This window comes from Rhodnius prolixus, unplaced genomic scaffold (assembly GCF_049639745.1).
Source record: "Rhodnius prolixus isolate KJV_2025 unplaced genomic scaffold, Rpr scaffold_2, whole genome shotgun sequence".
Lineage (NCBI taxonomy): Eukaryota > Metazoa > Arthropoda > Insecta > Hemiptera > Reduviidae > Rhodnius > Rhodnius prolixus.
The window spans coordinates 41,476,440-41,500,467 of record NW_027411592.1 but is presented as its reverse complement, the minus strand read 5'-3'; the positions used below and the strand labels follow the sequence as shown (position 1 = coordinate 41,500,467).

Below are 24,028 nucleotides of genomic sequence, written 5' to 3'. Positions count from 1 at the left end.
ATACCAAGGTAGATTGTTTAAGTTACGTGTTGTTAGTTAACAATAAAATAGTTTACCTTAGGGAATTTGTTTTTTAATTTCAATGTCCTGACCTAAATAAATAATCTATTTAATTAATTCTTTCATTAGTAGAAGTCATTATATTTATTAATATACTTTAATGGGCTGTAAACAGTATTTGTTTTTTACTAGAAAATTGCTGGAATTAATAAACTAGTTTTGTATGTTCTTTGTACATACTTTTAATTTAATTAAACACTAACACAATAATTTTTCCTCTGAACTTAATTTAGTAATGAGAAATTCTATTCATATTTTAGAACTAATTAATCAGACTAAAGAATCAGACAACGGACATCAGTTCACGTCCAGGGAGTTTTCTACTTGAATGATAGCGGAATAGAACTTTCGAGAACACGCTAAGTGCAATCAAATGGGACATAAAAACGGTCAAATCCGCGCAATGAATGCAAATCTAACAAGAAAGCAGAGAAGATTAGATAATTTCCTACAGGAGTACAGTCGAAACTGTCTGTGGACAAGCATCGGCTAAGCTGTTTCCAGTTTTGCAACCTCTATCTTCTATTTACTGAATGGGAGGAATTTCTCGCCTAAATATGGAAATGGTGCAAAGGAACAATCGTAGAATGAAACAGCGTCAGTCTATCAAGTGGGAATGATTGGAAAAGCAAGGTTGATGCAGGAAATAGAAGTAAAACCACAATCGGAATTGGGGGAAAACAAAAGAAGAGGAATAAGTCGCAAACTCTGGTAAAGAGTTTGCGTAAAGATGTGGTTAATGCCCATAGGCAAATGGCAGGAATCTCCGGATCTAAGAACACCAAGAGTTCTGCTCCGATAGCTCTGAGGAAGTCAGAAGGGCTATCTTTGCAAGAAGATTCTAGTGGAGTCAAGAAACAGGATCTTATTTAAGATATTTTTATTTTCATTTGATCTTATCCAAGCATAAAATGTAATTATATAAATTATCAAACGTCTAATGATAACATACAAACACATTCTCATTTTTAGTTTGAAAAATGAGTTATTTGTGATATATTTATGAGTGCTATTTCCGTTAGAGGGGTTTTTGACCGGTATCATTTTTTTTTGGAACTGAAGGGGGGTAGCCATATGAAATATTAAAACTTTGAGCTTCCGCCATTTTTCCATCTTTGAGCTCACAAACAGCAGACGTTTTTCTCAAAACTATTTTTTTTTCTCTGTCCTATGAGTTCTCAATAAGTTATCACCTACTTAGAAAACTCGAAATTGAAAATTTGACGTCACCGCAACACTTATTACTGTAAGAGAAAGTAAAAATTACTGCATATTTAAAATAATTATTTTTAATTGTGCGCGTTGTGGTTTCGTGACGGAGATAGATGACAATACAATAAATGTTGTTTATTAATGCATTGAATAATAATATCTAGGACCTAGATCGGGAACGATTCCTCTTCCCCAATGAATCTTTAGGAATCGCCAATTTTGATAATTCGAGTTTATGATACATTTCTTGAGCTTTGATATGATTTTGAGAGAGCCTGTATGTTTGCTTTTTCCCTTATCTCTACTTCCACGGCCTTTCCCTTTGAGCTTTGATGTGATTTTGAGAGAGCCTGTATGTTTGCTTTTTCCCTTATCTCTACTTCCACCGCCTTTCCCTTTGAGCTTTGATGTGATTTTGAGAGAGCCTGTATGTTTGCTTTTCCCTTATCTCTACTTCCACCGCCTTTCCCTTTGAGCTTTGATGTGATTTTGAGAGAGCCTGTATGTTTGCTTTTCCCTTATCTCTACTTCCACCGCCTTTCCCTTTGAGCTTTGATGTGATTTTGAGAGAGCCTGTATGTTTGCTTTTTCCCTTATCTCTACTTCCACGGCCTTTCCCTTTGAGCTTTGATGTGATTTTGTGAGAGCCTATATGTTGGATTTTTTCCCTTATCTCTACTTCCACGGCCTTTCCCTTTGAGCTTTGATGTGATTTTGTGAGAGCCTATATGTTGGATTTTTTCCCTTATCTCTACTTCCACGGCCTTTCCCTTTGACTTGACGCCGATAACAAGTGAGGCGCCACGCCGCCACAATAGTCGAGCAGATAGAGGCAAGACCTGTAAAGCTAATAGGGGATTGTGGTACTGGGTTCCCGGTCTAGGCCTTGCATTTTATTTACTGTTTAATATGAGAATTTTGTAGAGAAGTATATTTGCTAGTCACCTTCGTCCACGACACCCAATTTGGGAGTACGCCTGAAAAAGTAGGCATTTTTTTACTTTTCAATAAAGAGGGATCAGCGAATTAGGTAGTTAACAGTATGAATCTCTGCACCTAAGCGTTGCAATTTGACCTTAAACCGCAAATTCTAGGGACGAGTAAAGATATTTTCAGCAAAAATGTATTATTAAAACTGTCCGGTAGGACATAAGGGTTGATCGTCAAAAAGTGCACAAAAAAGCGGAAAGATGAAAACCATCCAAATTTGACAATTTTTGTCTCTTTCTCCATAAAAGATAGAATTCCCAAATTTACTTTATAGTATAGAGCAAATCCTCCTCTGTAACTGTAATTTTTTTTTGCAACAACCCAGATCTAATAGATTAACCCCGAATTGTAGAAGTTAAAAAAGTAACCAACAAATGAGAACAACAGTTTTCATTTGTTTATTATCTTCACTCTTGTGTTCCAATCAAAACAATTTTGAAACAGCTATAAATCGACAAATGAATTTCTATCAATCACGGTGTGACAGACTATTGTGTAATAAATACTTGTTTAGGTAGGGGTAACGCTGCTTTGTAATATCTCCCTCTGGTAAAATATGATTACGTGAGGCAGTTATTTCTGTTCAATTTTTCAGAATATTAGATTAAAAAAATGTGGCGAGAAGTATGAGTTTACATTGTCAGATTCTTAAATGAAAATATAAAATAGTTTCCTATTAACTTATATAAATTTCTTGAAAATCTAAAGAAAAAAGAAAATTCTCTGCGTTAAAGTTATAAAAAAATTATCCAATATTAAAATGCCCGGAATTCTTGAGGTGCTTCTATTCCCATAATTTAAACCATAACTTATTAAAAATATTGCTGTCACAATTTTTAAATGATTTGTGATGTAATGAGGTCTGCTGGTTATTTTAAAGTCTTGCTATAAAAGTTGGAGATGCTGTAAAATGTAAAAAATTAATAATATAATATTTAAAAGTCGTTTAACTTTATATAAATTATTAATTAATTTTCTAGAAAGTTTGTTTCCTGAATTTCTGTACAGTGATGCCAACTACAGAAGAATCCTTAATTGAATTTTTTTGGTAAATTTGTTTAAAAAAAAAAATATATATGCAATGAGGACACAAAGCTTAAGGAAATGATTTTCAAGAGAAGTTTAGAAAATTACCACTTCCTGTGTAATACTGTGTGATTATTTCCAACAAGGGTTGCTACCATACTCTGTCGTCTGAAGTCCTTATCCATCTCACCAAGCCCTCTAATTCCAGGACCACTTCTTGGAGTTAACTTAGATCAAGTCTCTCTCTGGGAGCACTTCAGGTTCTCTCGCGCTTCTGCCACTATCAAATTTAGGTGCCCAACCATCTAAATTTCAGTAACAGTAGCCTCACTTTATTTGACTAAATATTTTTCTTAGGATCACCTACTTTTTCTCCTAAACCGTTCAGCTTGTGCTCGTCCGTAAGATACCACCGGGCGCAGCAAATAATATGTGTTAACTATTGCTTTCTTATAACTGTTGTTAAGAGTAGATAACCTACTCTCGTAGCACTTACTGGACGCTGCGTAGATCTTAGAAACTTTTCTCATTGCCAATTCTAAAACCAGGTATTAACTTCATAGCTATTAACCAAGACTTGGAGATAGATCCGTGCACAGTCACTAGGCTTGCTATTACATCAAAGTCATTGTTTACCAATCTAATCAATTGCCCGTCGCTTTACTCATTGAAATATTCGTTACCGTATTCCTTTTGATGATATTACCTCTACCGTCTTTTAATCGTTAAAGTTTCGCTACAGCTTCCGTCTTAATCTGCTAACTGCAACAAATAACAACTCTTAATTGTCATAAACATTTCATGTTCGGACTATGTAAATAAAAACAAACAGATATCTATTCATTAAATAGAACAGATTTAAAAATTCTTTCATAACATTTACGATATAGAGTTGGCAAATGAGTTCGGTTTTTGAGGGTGGAATAAATAACAATTTTTTTGATACACAGAATAAATTTTAATCAATTATATGTTGACCATTCTTATTGATGACTTCTTGCCATCTTTCCACCAACTTCATTATACCACGTTCGTAGAACGTCTGTGGCTTAACGTCGAAAAACCAATCAAAATGTTTTTTGACAGTCTTTTCTTTATCGAAAATTTTTCTGTTCATGGAGTTCTGCAACTATCAGAATAAATGATAATCAGAAGGTGCCAGATCGGGTGACCGGAGCGGGGCGCATCATTAATGTCAAATTCTCCAGAACAGAAATTGACAAACCACTTTTGGCACACGCGTTCTGTTATGGCATCCTCACCATAAACACAACATATCTTTTTATGAGCCTCTGCAGCTCGTTTACTCTTTTTAAAATAATAGAGCAAAATATGACGAAAATGCACTTTATTTTCTTCCATTTTTACAGCTACGCAGCAAGCGCAATAGTAATGTTTATTAAACCGAAATCCATAGAAAGGTTAAGCTTAACATAATCTAATAATAAATGAACAATCGAGTTCTGCGCTTGCGCCGAAAATAAAAAAAGAAAATCGGAATGAATCTGTACCAAAATAAAAACCGAACGAACTTATTTGCCAACCCGATAGTATACGTACATATATACACAGTAGTGTTTTATTTTTGCCTCTTTTTTAATCTGTTTATTTTCCAATTGCTGATTCATCTCATTGCTGAGAAGTTTAAATGAAACTATTGTATAACAGTAGATGGTCTTTGTCAGTCGGATACTACAATGGAACTAAGTGACGGATGTTACCTTCTTTTTAAGGCGCTAAAGCGGGCAGCAAAAAGGGCTGACACTGCCAGTGTCCGCAGACTTAGAACATTGTTTTGCAGCTGTGGTAACTTCTTGGCCTCGCTCAAAGAACCCCAGTAAGTATTGCGTATCTTAAGTCGCTGAGAACTGCAAATGGACCATTATTTTGTATTTCAACCATGTCAGACAGACTTATTGCTTTCGTTTCTTAAAGAAAGGAGAAACATCCTTCTTCTTGAGAAACTTCAGCCTTTTGAACAGGTCCTTAACATGAGATAGAAAGATAAGGTTATCATACAAAGTCATGCCAAAGAATTTTACTGTGGTGTCGCTGAATTCATGATATAGGAAGGTAGTATATCTAGCTTCTTTTTTGTGTTTGTGTTTTCTTTATTCACAACAATTTTATTGATATCAAATCAATCCACCGCCTTCTGCAAAGACTTTTGTAGAAGTGATATTCTGCTCTATTTCTTTTGTATTCACTATGAACAACACGTTCTTAGGATTGACCTATTGGGAAACTTTGGTACCATCTCTGTTTTTATAATTTTATCAAAGATATTTGCTGTGTTCTTGCCTTCAGGCAAACTTTAAGCAATGTATGGTAGGTCATTCTTTCCCACAACTCTTTGCTTTCTCCATTATTATGCCCAGAAAAAGATGTGCCTACATCTATGAAGATGACTCTTTGGACACTATTATCCTTCGGCAATTTGATATAATGTTAGCCGAATTTAAAAAATAAGGGCGCTAAAAAAGAAAATGATGACAAGTATTATACAAAACTTGTGAAAAATGAGAGATACTTTAACAAATAAGTGCACCAATCAGCTGCAGCGAAAATAACTTTGCCTATCTCAAATCTATCTGAGATTTTATTGGTCTACGAGGGTCGTTTGAAAAGTCCGTGCAAAGTCAGAGAGATAGCACTACTGGCGCGTATCGAGGTTATGTTTAGTTAGTAGCATCTCTTGGAAGAACACACACCAAGTTTCAGCCAGATCGGTCTATTTCTTTGTGTTTGACATTCGTTTGAATCGAGAAAGTCGAGTGATTTTCTCACGCTTGACCAAAAACGAAATCGTGTGAAGTGTTGCAAGGGCGGTTTGCAGCTGTTCCAGAAGAATCCGCATGACTTTAAGCGTCGTTTCGTCACTGTGGATGAAACATGGATACATCACTACACTCCTGAGACCAAAGAACAATCTAAACAATGGGTTACCAAGGGGGAATCTGCGCCAAAAAAGGCGAAGACCGTTCCTTCGGCCGGAAAGATTATGGCGACTGTCTTTTGGGATTCGCAAGGAATAATTCTCATCGACTATCTGGAAAAGGGTAAAACTATTACAGGTGCATATTATTCAACGTTATTGGACCGTTTGAAAACCGAGCTGCAAGAAAAACGCCCACGATTGGCCCACAAAAACTCCTTTTCCATCACGACAACGCACCAGCTCACACCTCAGCAGTTGTGGTCGCAAAATTAATGGAAATAGGGTTCCAACTCGTTTCACACTCCCCCTATTCTCCAGACTTGGCTCCCTGGGACTACTATTTGTACCCCAATATGAAGAAATGGCTGGCGGGAAAAAGATTTTATTCAAACGAGGAAGTGATTGTAGAAACGAATGGCTATTTTTCAGACTTGGACAAATCCTATTATTCGGAAGGGATCAACAAACTAGAGCAGCGTTGGACGAAGTGTATAAGCCTAAAAGGAGACTATATTGAAAAATAAAAAAGGTTTACCCCAAAAAATTAAGTAGTTTTTATTTTTGCACGGACTTTTCAAACGACCCTCGTATACCAGCTATTAAATGTTCGTAAAAATTTATTTACTGGCTTACAGCCTGTTTAACAATGTCACTCAAACTGACACTTTATCCTGTTCGTTTTAATAAATTGGTGAACATAATTAAATAAATATAATAATTTAATATAAACATAATAATTAACTAAAGACTTTTAAAGTTTATGTAATTGTTTTCTAATTAAAGATTTAAAAAAATTAATTGAACAGCGGTTATTGTACGAGTATTTGTTTAAATTTTAAACTAAAAGTTATTGGCGGAGGAAGATATAATAATCAATATTGACGTAATAAATTATTTGGCGTACAATAATATGTAGCGTACATCTAGAGTAAATTCTAAATATTAATATTGTTCAATATGACAAATATAGATTGTATGATGGTCAATAACTAATATACATGTTTGAATATTGAAGGCTTAACTCTGGATGGACATGAAATTGCAATATCGGTTGCTAACTCACTTACAAGTTCACCTCACTTCTCCAAGTTCCAGCTTCAAGCTCGGGACTTAAAATGTATTTTGAATGTTTTAACATAATAATAATAATCGTTCTTATTTTTAGCTGACAATTATCATTTACTCTTAATTTTGTTTAAGGTTTATTACATAATGTACTTACTAAGTAAGTTAGACATAACTTACTGTCAATTTTTTATTTTTTTAAATTATGTAACGTACCTAATAGGACATAGGACAGTCCTCAGATTTATCTATTAAAAAAATTAAAATGATAATAAATGGAAAATTAAATAATAAACAGACAAATTTTTATCCATTTATTTTCTAATTTTCCTGACAAATAAGTTTTTGTTCACTTCTTTATTATCTTTAAATTAACTGAACGAAAAAAAAAATATTTGAGCAGTAAGGTTCAGTCTTTATTAAACCAATTTTGGATTGAGCTAATTTTAAATTTCAAAAAATTTCATTACGCAATTCATGAAGAGAAAGTAGTGCGGGCGTTTGCTGAAACTTTTTCACAATTCAAAATGAGCGCAAAAGAAATGAAAAGTTGCGAATATATGCAGATGTTTTTGATTACTCATCAGAAGATCGATTTTTGTTTTTATTATTCCTAAAAACGGACTAATTACCAGAAAATTTTGTCATAAAATGTACTGTTTAACAAGAAAAGTCGAACTATTAATTTTAACTTTAATCAATAAATACTTTGTTGAAAAGATGCCTTTAATTTGGAACATACTAATAATAATTTATTAAAAAAAAATAATAAATCTCTTATTGGTTAGAGTTGAAGAGTATGAATATATGAAGAGAGAATATTACATCACAAGTGAGAAAAAGTAGCTGCTCGACTGCCACTTAAGTTAAAAGTTAAAATAGCGGTACCACTTCTGATTTAATAATGGTCGCATTACATTACTTTTTCTTTTCAGAAAAATAATTATTTCTATAATATTTTTTGTCATTTCAGTGTCATTGCTCTTAGCGAATACACTTGGAAGTATCAAATTGCTTTTTGGAGGAAAGCAAAAAACCCAAAACCCTACCTTAATCTGAAACACCTTAAACCAAACTTTTCTTATAAACAAATTTATTTATTATTTATTGTTACTTGCTTATAATTTATAATCGTAGCTAGGAGTTGACCCGTTCCTTTACAGGTATAATACATGGAAAAAGGAAAAGAACGAGAACAAAGACGAAAATAAATTCACTTTTACAAATAAAACATAAAAAAAGCTATTAAATTAGTGAAAACTAATTTCTAATTTTTATAGAATTAATTACAAAAAATACATATCTTTCACTTTGTCTACCGAGTCGAAACATAAGAGACTTTCCAACTAAATTTCAGGTTGTACACAGGAAGAAAAGTTTCTATTATACATATGTAGATACTTGGATCTTAAGACATCTAACATCGGGCAGATAATTAGGAAATGAATTAGATCATCTTTAAAAGTTCCCACATAGCGGGCAGAAGGAATCAGCATTAAACTTATAAACCCTACCGAGGATATAGTGTTGAGGCTTCTTCTCAGACATTAATCTTATGTTAGTTGACTGGCAACTCTGATCATATCAATGTGAACATATAAAGTGAACGTAAAGTTCACCCAATCAAAAGTTGATAATATTTCTAAGGAAAGTGTTAAATCTGGCGTTTAACAGGGATTCAACATCCTTACTAATGAGATTATTGTTAAATCTTGCCATGATATCAGTCAGTTTACCATCGGGTATGTACTGTTTTTCCCCTGACATCATTGGAACCAATAATCTCAAATTGCTTTCGCGAATTAACGGTCCAGTTAAAAAGTATGCTAGGGCTATCAATGTTGTCAAGCAACGCGGCATAACAGATACGTGGCAATCTATTTTAAGGCATGGCTAAAATTTTCTCCCATAAAGAGACTGTTCGTTTAAAAATTTTTTTGAAATTATATGAGTATGTCCAATCTCCAACCTGACAAATGCATCTGGAGTATTCTTAGATAGTTTTTAACAAAATTTGGTAAAATTTTAAAGGTTTTCTCTCGACAATATCGGCATATTTGAATGCCCATAGTTTAGACGAATATAGGAGAACACTAGATGCTAGAGAGTAAAATAAATAATTTTTAACTTCCCAAGAGCCACATTTCATTCTCGCTAAAATAGAAAGAACCGAAGAGACAGCCAACATACTTTTAGTTTTAAAATAATTGAGCAACATGTAAGAATTTACCGGATGTAGCGAATGGGGTTCCTAAATAAGTAAAGATTTGAACTATTTCAATTTGCTTATTGTTGCAGAAGAAATTAGGAGTATTTTTCGATGGCCGACCCTTAAAGAAAGGCGTGACAACAGTTATCTAAACAAATTAAATGAAACAAAAAAAATGAAATAAAAGTAATAAAGATTTTTGTTTGTAATTAATGTAAATGCCATGAAATCTTTTAAGTTCATAATAAAATAATAATTCATCAACAAAGTAGTACTTTTAGTAGACGAATTTAATTCTAACTCGAAATTTGGGGACCTATTTAACACTAATAATATAATATAAGCGATAAGGTCGTTCTACATTCCTCATAGACCAGTATGGCGAACCTATGACCCGTGGGTCAGACACTGTCCCGCGCAAGCTTTTTCACTGACCCACAATTGCTAGGCAACCATTTGTTTGTTTACGCGGGTTGATTTAGATTTTCTAATTGTGTGGATAATTTATATTCTATCTGTATTTTTTTCCATCACGCATTGACACAAAAGTAATTTAAATGCTATCATCTATAACCTTTAGTTTGATCATTACAGTTCTAAAACGCAAATGACGGCAAATGCTTTTGTAGTATTTGAAATAAAGTAAAAGTGTTTACAAAATTTCAAATAAAATGTATAATTTTACTCATATTTTGTTTGTTAAAAAAATCGACAACCCAAAGCAAATAACCATATTTAGATTTTTCTTCAGATAAAACACACTTTTGTAAGGTTTTGTTCAGTTATATTTGTAAAAAGAGACTTCCACAGCACTTGTTTCGTTGGCGTTTTACTCGTTAAGCCAACTGAACTTTTAAAGATGTTTAGTTTTGAAAATATTCAGTTTAAAATTTTTAAACTTAACTCTTGTGCAAATGGGCATTAGTGACCCAAGAGCTAGTACTAAAAAAAAATGAACAACAACAAGACCCACGTCTCAAAAAGGTTCGCCATCCCTGTCATAGACTCTCTAAGGAGGGCTATTAATTAAATTTTGCTAGAAAAATGTGAAGAAAATACTTGTTTGAAATAAAAACTGAAGTTTAGAAAACATTACAGAAAACTCAAAAAAATAAAAAATCTTTATAGTTAAGTGGTTAAGGAGCTTTTTTTTAATTGTATTTTAGCTACACTTAAATTTCTGTCAGATCCCGCGGGAGCACCCACTACTACACAAAGTATATTTCTGATCTTCCTGCTATTTTCCTTTTTTTTTTGAGCTGAAGATGGCACATATCTACATCCACTCACAGACCATTTTCTGAACATTACAACCACAGGACCTCAACATCTCTGTGAAAATCCTGATGTCGAAACTTCGCCAATAAAAAGAGAATGTTTAAAGACAAATACTGCAATTAATAAAACTAATTACAATAAAGGATGATAGAACATATAGTTAACCAACTTGAGAATGACGATCTTTCAGCGGTGTACTCCCCCTAGTTGACGGTGATAAAGACGCTTCAGCTGTCTTCGAGAATTGGATGGATGTCTGTGAACAAGTTTTACAGCAAGAGGAATGGTGTGTGAAGACAAGTTTTGAAGGAAATTTGTTATCAAGTATTTTGGAGATTTCAGAAACAAATGGAATGCTGTGGTCTTTATAAATAGTTGGGTTACTGACTGAGCAAGTAATATTCGAATTCTGTTTATGTTAAATCGTTAAGCTAGCTGTTCCATATAGTTTGAATTCCGTAAGTCCATATCCGTGCAAGATAGGCTAGCTACAACTGTCATTTATTTGGTAAAGTTATGTTTAGCTTTAGTCTAATTGGTTGGCTAGGTTCTATAGTTATAAGTTCAGGTAGTTTAAGACTTGTATAGTGGTTGCAGATAAGTCTCTTGTTTAGGTACAGTTCAAGATAATGCCACTCATGGTCAGTTGGTGGAATAGACGAGTTGAACAAGAAGACCGGTGCAAGAATCTGTCGCTTAAGAGTGAAGTCTTATATTTAGAGTGAATTAAGATAGGATAATAGAGAGAGAACAGCGAATGTAGGATCCGGATTTGTGGAGAGAATGGTAGGTATGTTTAGCGAAGGAGTAGGTTTGTTGGTGAGTCGGCTGTGGATACTTCGGAGACAAGGAGATGCAGAACACTTGCTTGAGGCTCCCAAGCAAGTACAGAATAGGTAACGCCTTGGAAAGTGTCTTGGATTAATTTAATGTGGCAGTTAAATGAAATCTAAGACGCAAGTAAGTGGACAAAACGGTTTGGGGCTTCCACAAAGTCCCCATGTGTCACACTCGGTCGAAGGCCTGCAAGATGTCTTAAGAATTCTCTGGCACAGCACTACATGGTGTCTGCAACGAGATGGGGCTCTTGTACAGTCGAATATGAGCTGAGAGTGGATGTTTCTGATTAAATTATTATTGGTTAAATTCTTTTGTAAATATGTATTAAAATAGTAATTGCCTTCATTGTATTAAATAACTCATTTCTTTGCTTTTTCCAGATGATTCTCCACCAACAATCTTAGTGAGATTACCATCAGGGTCTGCGTCTTCTGAGCCTACAGGTGTACTAGCAGTATTTCCAGGGTCAATACTGCATTTAGAATGTCTATTTTCAAGAAGAGTAGGCAATCCAGAATGGACGTGGACGTCACCATTTCGAAGTTACTTGACAGGTACCCAGTTCTGTACACCTATTTTATATATCCTTTTTTGAAAAGTTAATATTTTATTTATTTAATTATAAAATGTATTATTTTGAAACCAATTAAAAGGCTTTATTATTATTATTATTATTATTATTATTTTATATACCAGTCTCATATAAAGTGGAATGTCTCGTTGCTTCCACTGTTAGAGATAGTAAGCATGAGAATAATTAATTTAAATTAATTAAATTAAATAATTTAAATTTAAATTAATTCAATTTAAAGACGAGATATGACTGACAAGGCATGAGATCACTCGATTTAGTGAATGATTTAAAAAATGCATTGTATCGTAACCTTAACCTTAATGTTAATTGTAGGATTTTTGAAGAGTATAAGATATTGGGGTGAGATTGTGTGCATTCTACATTACATCTACCTTTCTAACTATAGGTATTCTAACTATAGGCACTCTAACTATAGGTATTCTAACTACAGGATTGCCTTAAATTGCTCTTTTTCTGCAATAATAAAATTAAAAATCTTGAGTTTCAAATTTCTGCTAATTTCTTTATTGATTGATTAGTGAAGTACAGGCTAATAAATTTGTTTCATTTTCGAATGATCGTTTCATTTTATTTATGTCATTTATTCACTTATTTTGTTTTCTTAAAGAAAATATTAAAAGTTGCTAATAAGCTTTCAAAAAAGACAATATTCAAGGAAATTCAAATGAGAAGTGACTTGGCGAATGTGCCAAGTCTAAGAAGAAATAGGAACCAATCTGGCTCATATTCAAGAGAAACATTTTAAACTACAATAGGGAATCTAATTATTATGATTCCGCAGCTAAGGGAATTTAGTTTCAGAGATAATTTATAGTGGAAGGTATGCCTGTGTCCCACATGAAGGTAACTTTGTTGCCCTTCTATAGACCAGAAGAGTTGATTGTATTCTGCCCCAAGTGTGTTCAGTGTTGATATGTTTGTGCTGGTTAATGTGATTTCCTCAATTGATGTATAACCAGGTACTACACAGGCTTGCTATGTTTGGTTTATTTGATGTTTTCCAAAAAAATGTATGCAATATTTTATTCGCATTATTCTATCTAAACTCATAAAGTGAGGCGCTGTATGGTTTTTATTTGTACATTTTCTTTATTTTGTTTTTTAATTTAAAGCGCATAAATAGCGGTTTTCATTTGATGCCCAGAGCTTTCTCAATGCATTCATTGCAAACTTCAAGGGTTGTTTCATTAGTGCACTCTCACTGGACAGTGAACGGTAATTGGCTGTTATGAAGAAAAAAAATCTAAGGACAGTTCTTGGATAAGAATCCGCAGTTTGGACAATAGTCCGCAAAACAGCTCAGTTAATTCCTTCCTTATCCGAATTTGTTTTTAATCCCGAGCCACTTCTAAGTGCGTTACAGTGTTCGCTACCGAAAACACGGTCCATTACAGGGCAGTGAGCTGGAACGGAAAAAAATAAAATCTGAGGGCATAAGCTAGATTCGAACCCGGTATTTCCACGCAGGAATTCATTGAGCTGATTCCTTAGTTCTCGAGAATTTTTTTTTTGTAAACATATTTACTTAGGACCGTCATCTTTTCCGATCAAACATAATTTTATTTACTAGTTTTCCAGAATTTTCTATTTATTCGCTAATGGGAACATTGGCTGCAAACGGTTCGCCAACAATGGACAAAAAACTATTACTTCTTTTATTTTTTTATCTGTTCACCTTTAGGAAAATAAGCCAAAAATGTAAATATTTACCAGTTTGTTTCCTTCTATTCGTAAAATATTACATAAAAATAATAATTTAATCATTACAAATAATTAATGCTCTATGAGAAATTAAGAAGCATTACATTAAATTTATTTGCATAGAAAGTTTGTACGGGTTTACAAAGCAGTTAACAAAGCAGATGTTCCGACATGACAGAATGTTCCTACTTTATCACAGTAATACTTCGGAAGGTTCCTCGACATTACCTCATTCCTTGCTGCTCTTAGTGGCGACCAACCATTGAGTTAGGATTAATATAATGAGATAACTCACGACATTAGTTTACAACTTTTAATAGTATTTGGAAAACTTTATTTAGAGGTTACGTCGTATTCATTCAGTATAAATGTAAATAAGGGCACAAAGGTTTTACATTTCGTTGCACTATTGCACATTATACACTACGAAGGTCGTTTGAAAAGTCCGTGCAAAGTCAGAGAGATAGCACTACTGGCGCGTATCGAGGTTATGTTTAGTTAGTAGCATCTCTTGGAAGAACACACACCAAGTTTCAGCCAGATCGGTCTATTTCTTTGTGTTTGGCATTCGTTTGAATCGAGGAAGTCGAGTGATTTTCAAAAAATGGACGAAAAAGAATTTCGTGTGTTGATTAAACACTACTTTATGAAAGGCAAAACGCCTCAGGAGACTAAAGAGAAGCTTGATAAACATTATGGCGACTCTGCACCTTCGAATAGAACAGTTTATAAGTGGTTTCAAAATTTTCGGAGTGGCCATATGGGCACAAGTGACGCTGAACGTTCTGGACGCCCTGTTAAGGTTACTACTCCAGAAACCATTGATAAAATCCATGATATGGTGATGGATGACAGAAGAGTGAAGGTGCGTGAGATTGCTAGTGCTGTGGGCATCTCGAATGAACGGGTACATAATATTTTGCATCAATATTTGGACATGTCAAAGCTATCCGCAAGATGGGTGCCGCGATTGCTCACGCTTGACCAAAAACGAAATCGTGTGAAGTGTTGCAAGGACGGTTTGCAGCTGTTCCAGAAGAATCCGCAGGATTTTAAGCGTCGTTTCGTCACTGTGGATGAAACATGGATACATCACTACACTCCTGAGACCAAAGAACAATCTAAACAATGGGTTACCAAGGGGGAATCTGCGCCAAAAAAGGCGAAGACCGTTCCTTCGGCCGGAAAGATTATGGCGACTGCCTTTTGGGATTCGCAAGGAATAATCCTCATCGACTATCTGGAAAAGGGTAAAACTATTACAGGTGCATATTATTCATCGTTATTGGACCGTTTGAAAACCGAGCTGCAAGAAAAACGCCCACGATTGGCCCACAAAAAAGTCCTTTTTTATCACGACAACGCACCAGCTCACACCTCAGCAGTTGTGGTCGCAAAATTAATGGAAATAGGGTTCCAACTCGTTTCATATCCCCCCTATTCTCCAGACTTGGCTCCCTCGGACTACTATTTGTTCCCCAATATGAAGAAATGGCTGGCGGGAAAAAGATTTTATTCAAACGAGGAGGTGATTGCAGAAACGAATGGCTATTTTTCAGACTTGGACAAATCCTATTATTCGGAAGGGATAAACAAACTAGAGCAGCGTTGGACGAAGTGTATAAGCCTAAATCGAGACTATGTTGAAAAATAAAAAAGGTTTACCCCCAAAAATTAAGTAGTTTTTATTTTTGCACGGACTTTTCAAACGACCCTCGTATTTGTAAAGAGTTAAATACTATTCAATGTACTGGAGAGGCAAGGAAACCATATTGTTGTAGGAGGATGGACAGATTAGTCTATCAGAGTTTAGAAATACTCCTTCTTGTGGGTGATTAGCCTTGACTTTGTTAATGTACCTTTTAAAGAGATGATAAAAGAGTATACTGATCAGAAGCAAGCAGAGCACTGTAAAGACGTTTTCTGGAAAGTGAACTCTGATGGTCGGATACAATCGACTATCCCTGTTCTCCTGTCCTCCTAGACCAGGGGTCGGCAACCCGCGGCTCTTTTGTCCAAATTCTGTGGCTCTTCAGCCTGCCCAAAATATATTGTATATTTTAATTTTATTGAAACAAATTAAAATTTCATTTATTAAAGTAAAGAATTTTAAATGTGATAGGTTTGAAATTGAATAGAATTATATTAAAATAAAGTACGTAATTTTTTTTTTTTTTTTTTTTTTTTTGGCGCATCAACAGCTGAGGTTATTAGCGCCCAAGTACGTAATTATATAATACTTTCATTCAAACACAGGTTTAGACATTATTTATTTGTTTATTTACTTTGCAATATGTAAAAATAAATGTATAAAACATTTATAAGTTATTGAATATCGTAAAATAATAATTTGTGAAAATACAAATGATCTACAGAGGTTTTTAATACAAAGATAATACAAAGATCTAGATTATCATCCTTGCGGCTCTTGGTAAGATTTATTAAAATTATTTAAGGAAAAATGGCTCTCTACTTGAAATAGTTTACCGACCCCTAGTCCTAGATCCTAGACTATTTATAAAAATTACCAATATTTTCCAGAAATATTTACGAACCGTGACAAGAAATATTGAAAAATCATGTTTCGCGAGACGGTATCTTAGATTCAAATATTTTGACACTGATTAAAAATGAACTAAGAACAAGTTTCTGTGAATATGTGGTCGTGAAATGATGGTGGATTTGTGCGAACATGAATGAGAACGTAATTATAACATAGCTGGTTTCACAGAGATTTTTTTTTTTTTAAAAAAAGTTGGCCTGTTTATTTATAATGATCAATTTTACAAATTAGAAGTAATATACTCTGATGAAATCATGACATCAAAGAATATCGTGAGATGAATGGAAAAAATGCTTAGTAAGGAGGGCATTATGAAGCACGAATACAGTAACGTGATAACCCACACTTTCCTTGGTAACTGTACAACTTCGTGAGTAGAATATGCCCTTCTTAGACTGTCCAGTTTTCAGGAGCGGGAAAATTTGCGACTCCCATCTTTTATAATTATAAGAGAGAGCTTTTACTTTTTCCTTAAAAATCTCTTTCATTTCACTTATTCTCTTCAGCGTCTTATTCTGCTGTTACTCGTTGAACCAAAAGTTTGATACAGAACAGGATCGATCTAATATTAGGTTGGAGATTTTTGGCTCAAGAATGTTTTAAAAAACATTTTGGTTTACTTACAAAAAAAAAGTTTGATTCTAAAGAAAAAATACTTATCTACCAGAACGATAAGTATGGACAGAGCTTCAGACAGGAGTTCAGAAACTGATTGATACGAGTTGAGAACGGTTATCTTCGCAGTTACATTACTGGATGGGTGAAATGTAAAAGTCAGACTACAGCTGAAATCCTGTAAAATAAATAAGTTGTAAGAGATAACTAAGCTCCTAACTGCCACTATAAGTTTCCTATTCAGGTCACTTGAAATCTTTAAGGATTCTTCGAACACATTAAAGAGGAAATCCTTAAATTTTCACCGACAGATTAGGAGTGAAAACAGGAAAAACCGACTTTGGCCACTTTGGAATTAGGTTTCTCTGTAATATCAAGACTTTTATCTTCCTGAAGCTGTATTACTCGAGTAAAATTACTAGCGTGGTCGCTCAACAGGCTAAAAAATTAAAATAAATATGAAAAAATCTAAATGGCCGCTTAATATTTTAATCTAATAATCCTGTTTTATTGTAAATATTTTGGTATTAACGATTGTGCCTTAACCCAGTGCATCGGTTCAGGAGCTTTAAGTTCTAGTTGTAATATTTCTCTTCATTACTTTAAACATTCCGTTAAACAGTGACATTAATCTGTAACATCCCGTTGCTTCGTCAAACTGTTAGTGTGTATTTGCAGTTGAGTATTCATCAATGTGAAATATAACTCTTCCTTAACAACAAGATCAATCTCAACATTTTAAAATCCTCTCCTTTTTGTTTTCCAAAGTATCAGTTGGTTCTTTTTTTAGGGTAAGAACTTGGCAGGGTGAATCCAATTGGGTTTTTACATTGAGGGGAAAGGCTTGGGTTGGGTTTTCCCCAACTCTTACAATTACCGAAGGGGAAATCTCAGCCCTTGTTCAAAATACTCACACATAAATAATTCTATAATTCCTTTCAATTTGTCCTGTGGTTTGTTTTGCGAATGCTTACTGCTTTTACTAGTGAAGGGCTATATTTTGAAATCATTAAGTTACACACCTGAGCGCATTATTTATTGATTCTTTGTATGGTTTTTGTTAAATGACTTTATAGTTGATACTGTTCAAGAGAGGGCGTCCAATTGTTCCATTCAGTAAATTACAATGTTCAATTGTTTGTTAACAGAAATTTGAAAATGATTCAAAACACTTTCATTCGCTTCAAATAAGAGTTTTTCGCAACTATTTAAACGCATTCAAAACTAAAAACTCGAGGTAATTATGAATTTGGAAAATGACTTCTATTTAATTAAATACTTTCCTTCGAAGATTTGAGGCCCTTAGTGAGATATTAGCCCTAGAAGGGTGTAGAAGTGGTGCCCTTATCTCAAGTGATCCGTTTCGAGTCCAGTTTCCTGCTCTAGGTAGTATGATTAAAATTTTAAATAAAAATCTAGTCTTGCTACTCACACGACTGTTTCTTTCTTCTATTTTTATTTATTTAAAGCGCGACAGCATCACTCAACTGCGATCTGCTGGAATCTCGTAGAAAAGAGAAAACGTAACGGCCATCAGCTAGATTCGAACCCAGGATTTCTCTTATCAAATACGATAACCACTGATCTAATCCCTAATTATTACCATTCTTATAAATTATTTACCATAAATTTTTAACCTGGCTTTCGAAAGCGTGATCAAAGAGTCGGAAATCCAAACCTCAGGAACCATTTTCCATAAATCTGTGCAGCTCTTAGCCTACGCAGATGCCATAGACGTTGTGGGTAGAACGGTCGATGCTGTAAAGAATGCTTTCCTGAGAATTGAAGCCAACGACTGTTTCAACAGTCGCCGCATGGTCAGCATGGCAACAGTCGTTTGAAGCCAACGGCAGGAGATTGGGTTTGGAGGTTAATGAGGAAAAAACAAAATTCGTCTCCAACGACCCAACACAAAAAGACCCACTCCGCATACGGGACTACGCATTTGAAAATATAGCTGAGTTTGTTTACCTGGGATCTCTTGTGACAGCCGATAATGACGTCTCCCAAGAAATAGGAAGGAGGTTGATGTCGGCTAACAGGTGCTATTACGGCCTAAATAAGCACCTTAAAAGTAAATTGCCGACAAGAGGCACCAAACTTAGGCTGTACAAGATCCTCATTCGGCCTGTCTTGGCATACGCCTCAGAAACCTGGACCATCTCAAAGACAGACGAACATCGTTTGCAGGTGTTCGAGAAAAAGCTACTACGCAAACTCTACGGCCCAGTACGTGAAGGCACGACCTGGCGACGTAGGAAGAATAGAGAGCTATATGATCTAATGAAGGAACCCCCTGTAGTAGCCTGGATTAAATTAAACCGGCAGAGATGGGCAGGCTATGTGGCGAGGCTGAGTGCCGATGAGATTCCCTCCAAACTGCTGCACGGGACCCCGGATAGGTGATGGATGGTAGGGAGACCTAAACTGCGTTGGACTGATGGAGTTGCCCAGGACGCGAGGAATATCCTCGGACAGCATAACTAGATGGCAGCCGCTAGAGATAGAGACGACTGGCGGAAGCAAATTGAGGAGGCCAAGACCCACATCACTGGGTTGTAGAGCCAGGAAAGAAGAAGAAGAAGATAAATTATTTACAAACACCGAATATTTGAGTCATAATTAAATCTTAACAATATTATGCAGTTCGAAAAAAAAGAACCATAAATTGAACTGAAATTTGACCTTACTGGGAAACCTATCATCCCAACTTTTCACCATGAACTGCCCATAGACTAGAATAATGTGGTAACAGAAAACAGTCTTCAATCTCTGTGCATGCAAAGTTTAGGTAAAAGCCAAGAAGCAATCCTCTAAGAACAACAATCCATTTAATAATAAAGAAGGGTTTTCGAATTAAGGAATATTCTTTAAATTTGATTTCACCTTCGCACAACCGAAAATGGCTATTTAGAGATAATTTACCAAAACTTTTTCTTAGAAGAATCCTTAATCAAATTTTATCTTAAACTGAAAATGAAAGTTATTGTGATTATCATACATAAAATTAGTTCCCCAAGTTGAACAGACCTGGTCTAGAATTTAAGTAAAAAGAGCGAGCCACACTTAATTATTAGTTATTGTAGAGAAATAGAGTTTTCAAAACCACGCTAGAGTTTGGTCCTCTTGCAGTAGTTACGCTAGTAGAAATGTTCTTGATACAGTTGTGCATTTCTTAATAATTATAAATTCAAATACTTATAATCAATAAAATATCCCACGCGGGAGATCCCGGTTTCGAATCCAGAAGTAGGTACTTAGATTTTTCACTTCCTAGGAGCTTCTTACAGCTCACTATCCGGTGATGAACAGTGTTGTCTGTAAAAAGAATCAGATATTGACGCGCCTTAAATCATTAAAAACAATAAATAAACAAAATATTTATTATAAAATTTTGCCAAATCGAATAAACTATATAACTAATTGGAGATTGCTGGGAGGATAAATTTTCATTGAATCAGATCCAATCTTCCTGCAATAGAAGATTGAAGACTTAGTTAGAAAGAAGGACGACCAGGAAAGGAAGAGTCTGTGGACAACCAGTTTAATCCTTAACTCATCATCTCTTATTGCCTTCGCTATATTTAACAAGCTCCTTTACCTTCCAATTATCCAAACTTTGCTTTCTACCCCATCTTCTCAGCTTTTCTTAGGCCTTCAACAATTTAATATAAAATAAGACTTGATCAACTTTATCCTCTATTTTACTAAAACAATATACAATTTCACGTAATCAAGTACCTATTTATTAAAAGTTTTATTACAATAATAATCACTTTTCTTTCTTGCTGGAAGATATTAGGTTAGTCGTGAAACAACTTAAATTATACTTAACTTTTCTCAATTTTAACTTTAATTTCTGAGTGTAACGCAAACCTGATAAATATACGTGAAAAATATTGCAGAGAACATCCACAAATAATCAGAACCTTCTTTTACATGTGTTTTACTGATATTCTATAAAGAAGTCATAAACCACCCATCAAAACTTTGGCATATGAAAACTTTGCTGTGTACAAATACTTTCTAGAAATATAGCAGCAATATGTACTTCCTGTCAACAGTTGGCTCAAGCAATACATGTCTTACTTCCGTTTAACTAACCTTTACTGAAAACTTTCTGACGGTTTCCTTTTCTGAAGTCTAAACATAAGTTAATCGAGTTTTTTTTTTATGTTCTGTCTGTTTATATACTCTAAAGAAGGCACATCAACCTTAAATTAATATAATTGTCAACCTTGCATAAGCCCTGAAGATGACCTAGTCCCTCACTCTCATTCCGTGGCCTACCCACGTTAAGTACTTAGGGCTAACTTTAGACAACAAATTGACTTTCACTACTTGCACGTACGAGGACAAAGTAAACGCAGGCAAACTGGACTACACGACTATTATTTCCTCTTCTCTCACCTGACTCCAAAATGACTGTGGACCAACAAACTCCTCCTCTACAAAGTAGTCATTAGGCCCGATGTTGCTGTACGCCTGCTCCGCCTGAAGCCTGACTTGTAGCAGCAACATCAAGAAACTTCAGATAACGCAAAACAAATTTCTCAGACTCGCAACAGATTCTCCACGACGTACTAGAATTGACTCACTCCACGGAGACTGCGTGCATTATCCCTGGTTCACTCCTATATCCGAAATCGTCTGCTCAAACTCCTTTCCATCCTAGACTGCCATCCTAATCCACTATCCCGCGTCATAGCCTGCTACAGATCCTTCTACAGCATACAGACACAGAAGACTAAAACATATCCTACTCTAACTCTCTACAGTAGCTGCAGGTTTTTCCTCTTCTTTTTTCCCTGCATTCCAATCCTTCTCACCTAACTTTTCTCTTTCTTCACTAGATAAGAAGGTTAAAATGTATAATACATTTACACTTCTGTATTTATTTTATGTACATATTTATTGTAATAAACATTTATTCAATTCAACTCCTAGTCCCTTGGATCGAAAGCTTGGCAAATAATATTGTCAGTAATTGGCAATATTCTTTGTTGTATTTGGATTAATGAATCAGTCAACCAAAAACGATGAACATTAGTCTACCAAACCACTAAAAAGCCGTTTTCGAGTAAATAACATAAACCTGGAAAATAGATTCAGTATAGTGGCACTGTTTCAGTTGGCTGATTTAATCAAAAATTTTATTTTGTCATTTTCCATTTTGAGCTGTGGCCCCCCTCTTACAAACACACACTTAGGCAACTGAGTCTTATTTGTAATAATCACTTTTCCCAGCTACGGAGACCTCTAAACGGAATTTCTTCCGCAAACTCGAAACTTGATTTGACAAGATCTCAATGTACCATCTTTTACTTAGTGCAGTAAAAAAAGTTATAACTTATTAAATAATTTCCTACCAATATCTGTTTTTGTTTTTGATTCTAGGCATCCCATTCAGGAAAACAATCCTATATCTTAATAAGATTACGTCATTATCAGTCTCAGTGCCTTCAAGATTAAATAAAACTTAGCCAGCATCTTCCTTTTAGAAAGTCTGAAACATTTTTCCTGAAAAGTTTGGTGTTGGAGAAGTTCGTTGAAATAGCTTTCCTTAAATGAATTACAGTGTAGGAATGCCACTTACTTCTTCTTCCACAATATTATGTCTTTGGTATTTAAAATTTTAAAGAAATCTGTAACCCGGAAATTTTGATTTGTGCTGGATAAGTTTTCACAACATAATCACAAGAAGTTATTTTTTGCTAATTACTTCCTGTAAAACTATCTTGCATCCCCCACCATTAATATACGAGGTCTGTAAATTAAGTAATGAGACTAATTTTTTAAAAAAAAATTTATTCAAAAAGAATTTCAATTCCATATTGTCACCTTCAAAATAACTTCAGTCTGAAGCCACACAGCGCTGGAGACGTTTCTCCCACTCCTTATAGCAGTACTCGAACTCCGATACTGGAATAGCCTTCAGCTGGTCAAAATGAGTTCCCTTGAGGTGATTTTTCAAACTTCGGGAAGAGAAAAAAGTCACAAGGACTGAAGTCAGGCGAATAAGGAGGCTGAGGAGCCACAGGAACTTTGTTTTTACTTGCCAAAAACTCGTTTATAGAAATCAACTTCTCCAAGGCCCAAAAAAGCAAGAATGGCGAAGTCGAAGATCAAATGCATGCTGATTTGTTTTTTCGATATCCATGGAATCGTTCACAAAGAGTTTCTACCTCAAGGTCAAACGGTCAATCAACACTTTTACCAAGAGGTTCTTGAAAAACTTCGAAAAAGGGTCATTCGTGTGAGACCAAACATCAAAGACAATTGGGTGTTGCATCACGATAATGCTCCTTGTCACACCACAAGGGAACTCATTTTGGGACAATCGAAAACATTCAAACGGCTGTAACCAACCAGCTGAAGGCTATTCCAGTATCGGAGTTCGAGCACTGCTATGAGAAGTGGAAGAAACGTCTCCAGCGCTGAGTGGCTTCAGAAGGAAGTTATTTTGAAGGTGACAATATAGAATTGTAATTCTTTTTGAATAATTTTTTTTTTTTTTAAATCAGTCTCATTACTTAATTTGCAGACCTCGTATATTATTGTTAAGAGCAATTTAAACCTTGCCTTAATCTTCCAATTTGATAAATAATCAGACACAATATTACAAGTATGAGTGTAAAAAGAGTGTAGATTCTTTGTTAGAGAGTATTTTTTTAAATACTCCTGCATGTGGAATATACGAGTAATTAATGCTTCAGTGAGCAGAGAAATGGTTACTAAACGAGGATGTAGGGCCAAACCGCGAACTCGAGTAATGAAACCACAGACAAGCCTGGATCTCTTCGCAGATAAATTATAGCACTAATAGAGAATGGCAAGCATATCCCAATTAAATTTGTTATGAATATTATTTTATCTGGAAAGAAAAGCTCTGTTATAAGTAATCATCAATTTCAAAGTCATACGAAAGGAAATACC

General features: G+C 34.8%; 1 protein-coding gene across 2 annotated transcripts in view; it reads left to right on the top strand.

The window, feature by feature from the left end:
• hig (locomotion-related protein hikaru genki) overlaps positions 1-24,028 on the top strand; it is a 781,895-nt gene that overhangs the window by 530,431 nt on the left and 227,436 nt on the right. For both annotated transcript variants that reach the window (XM_074119349.1, XM_074119350.1), the window contains one exon: positions 11,999-12,172. In XM_074119349.1, the coding sequence (XP_073975450.1) occupies positions 11,999-12,172 (174 nt within the window). The remainder of the gene's footprint in view (positions 1-11,998; positions 12,173-24,028) is intronic.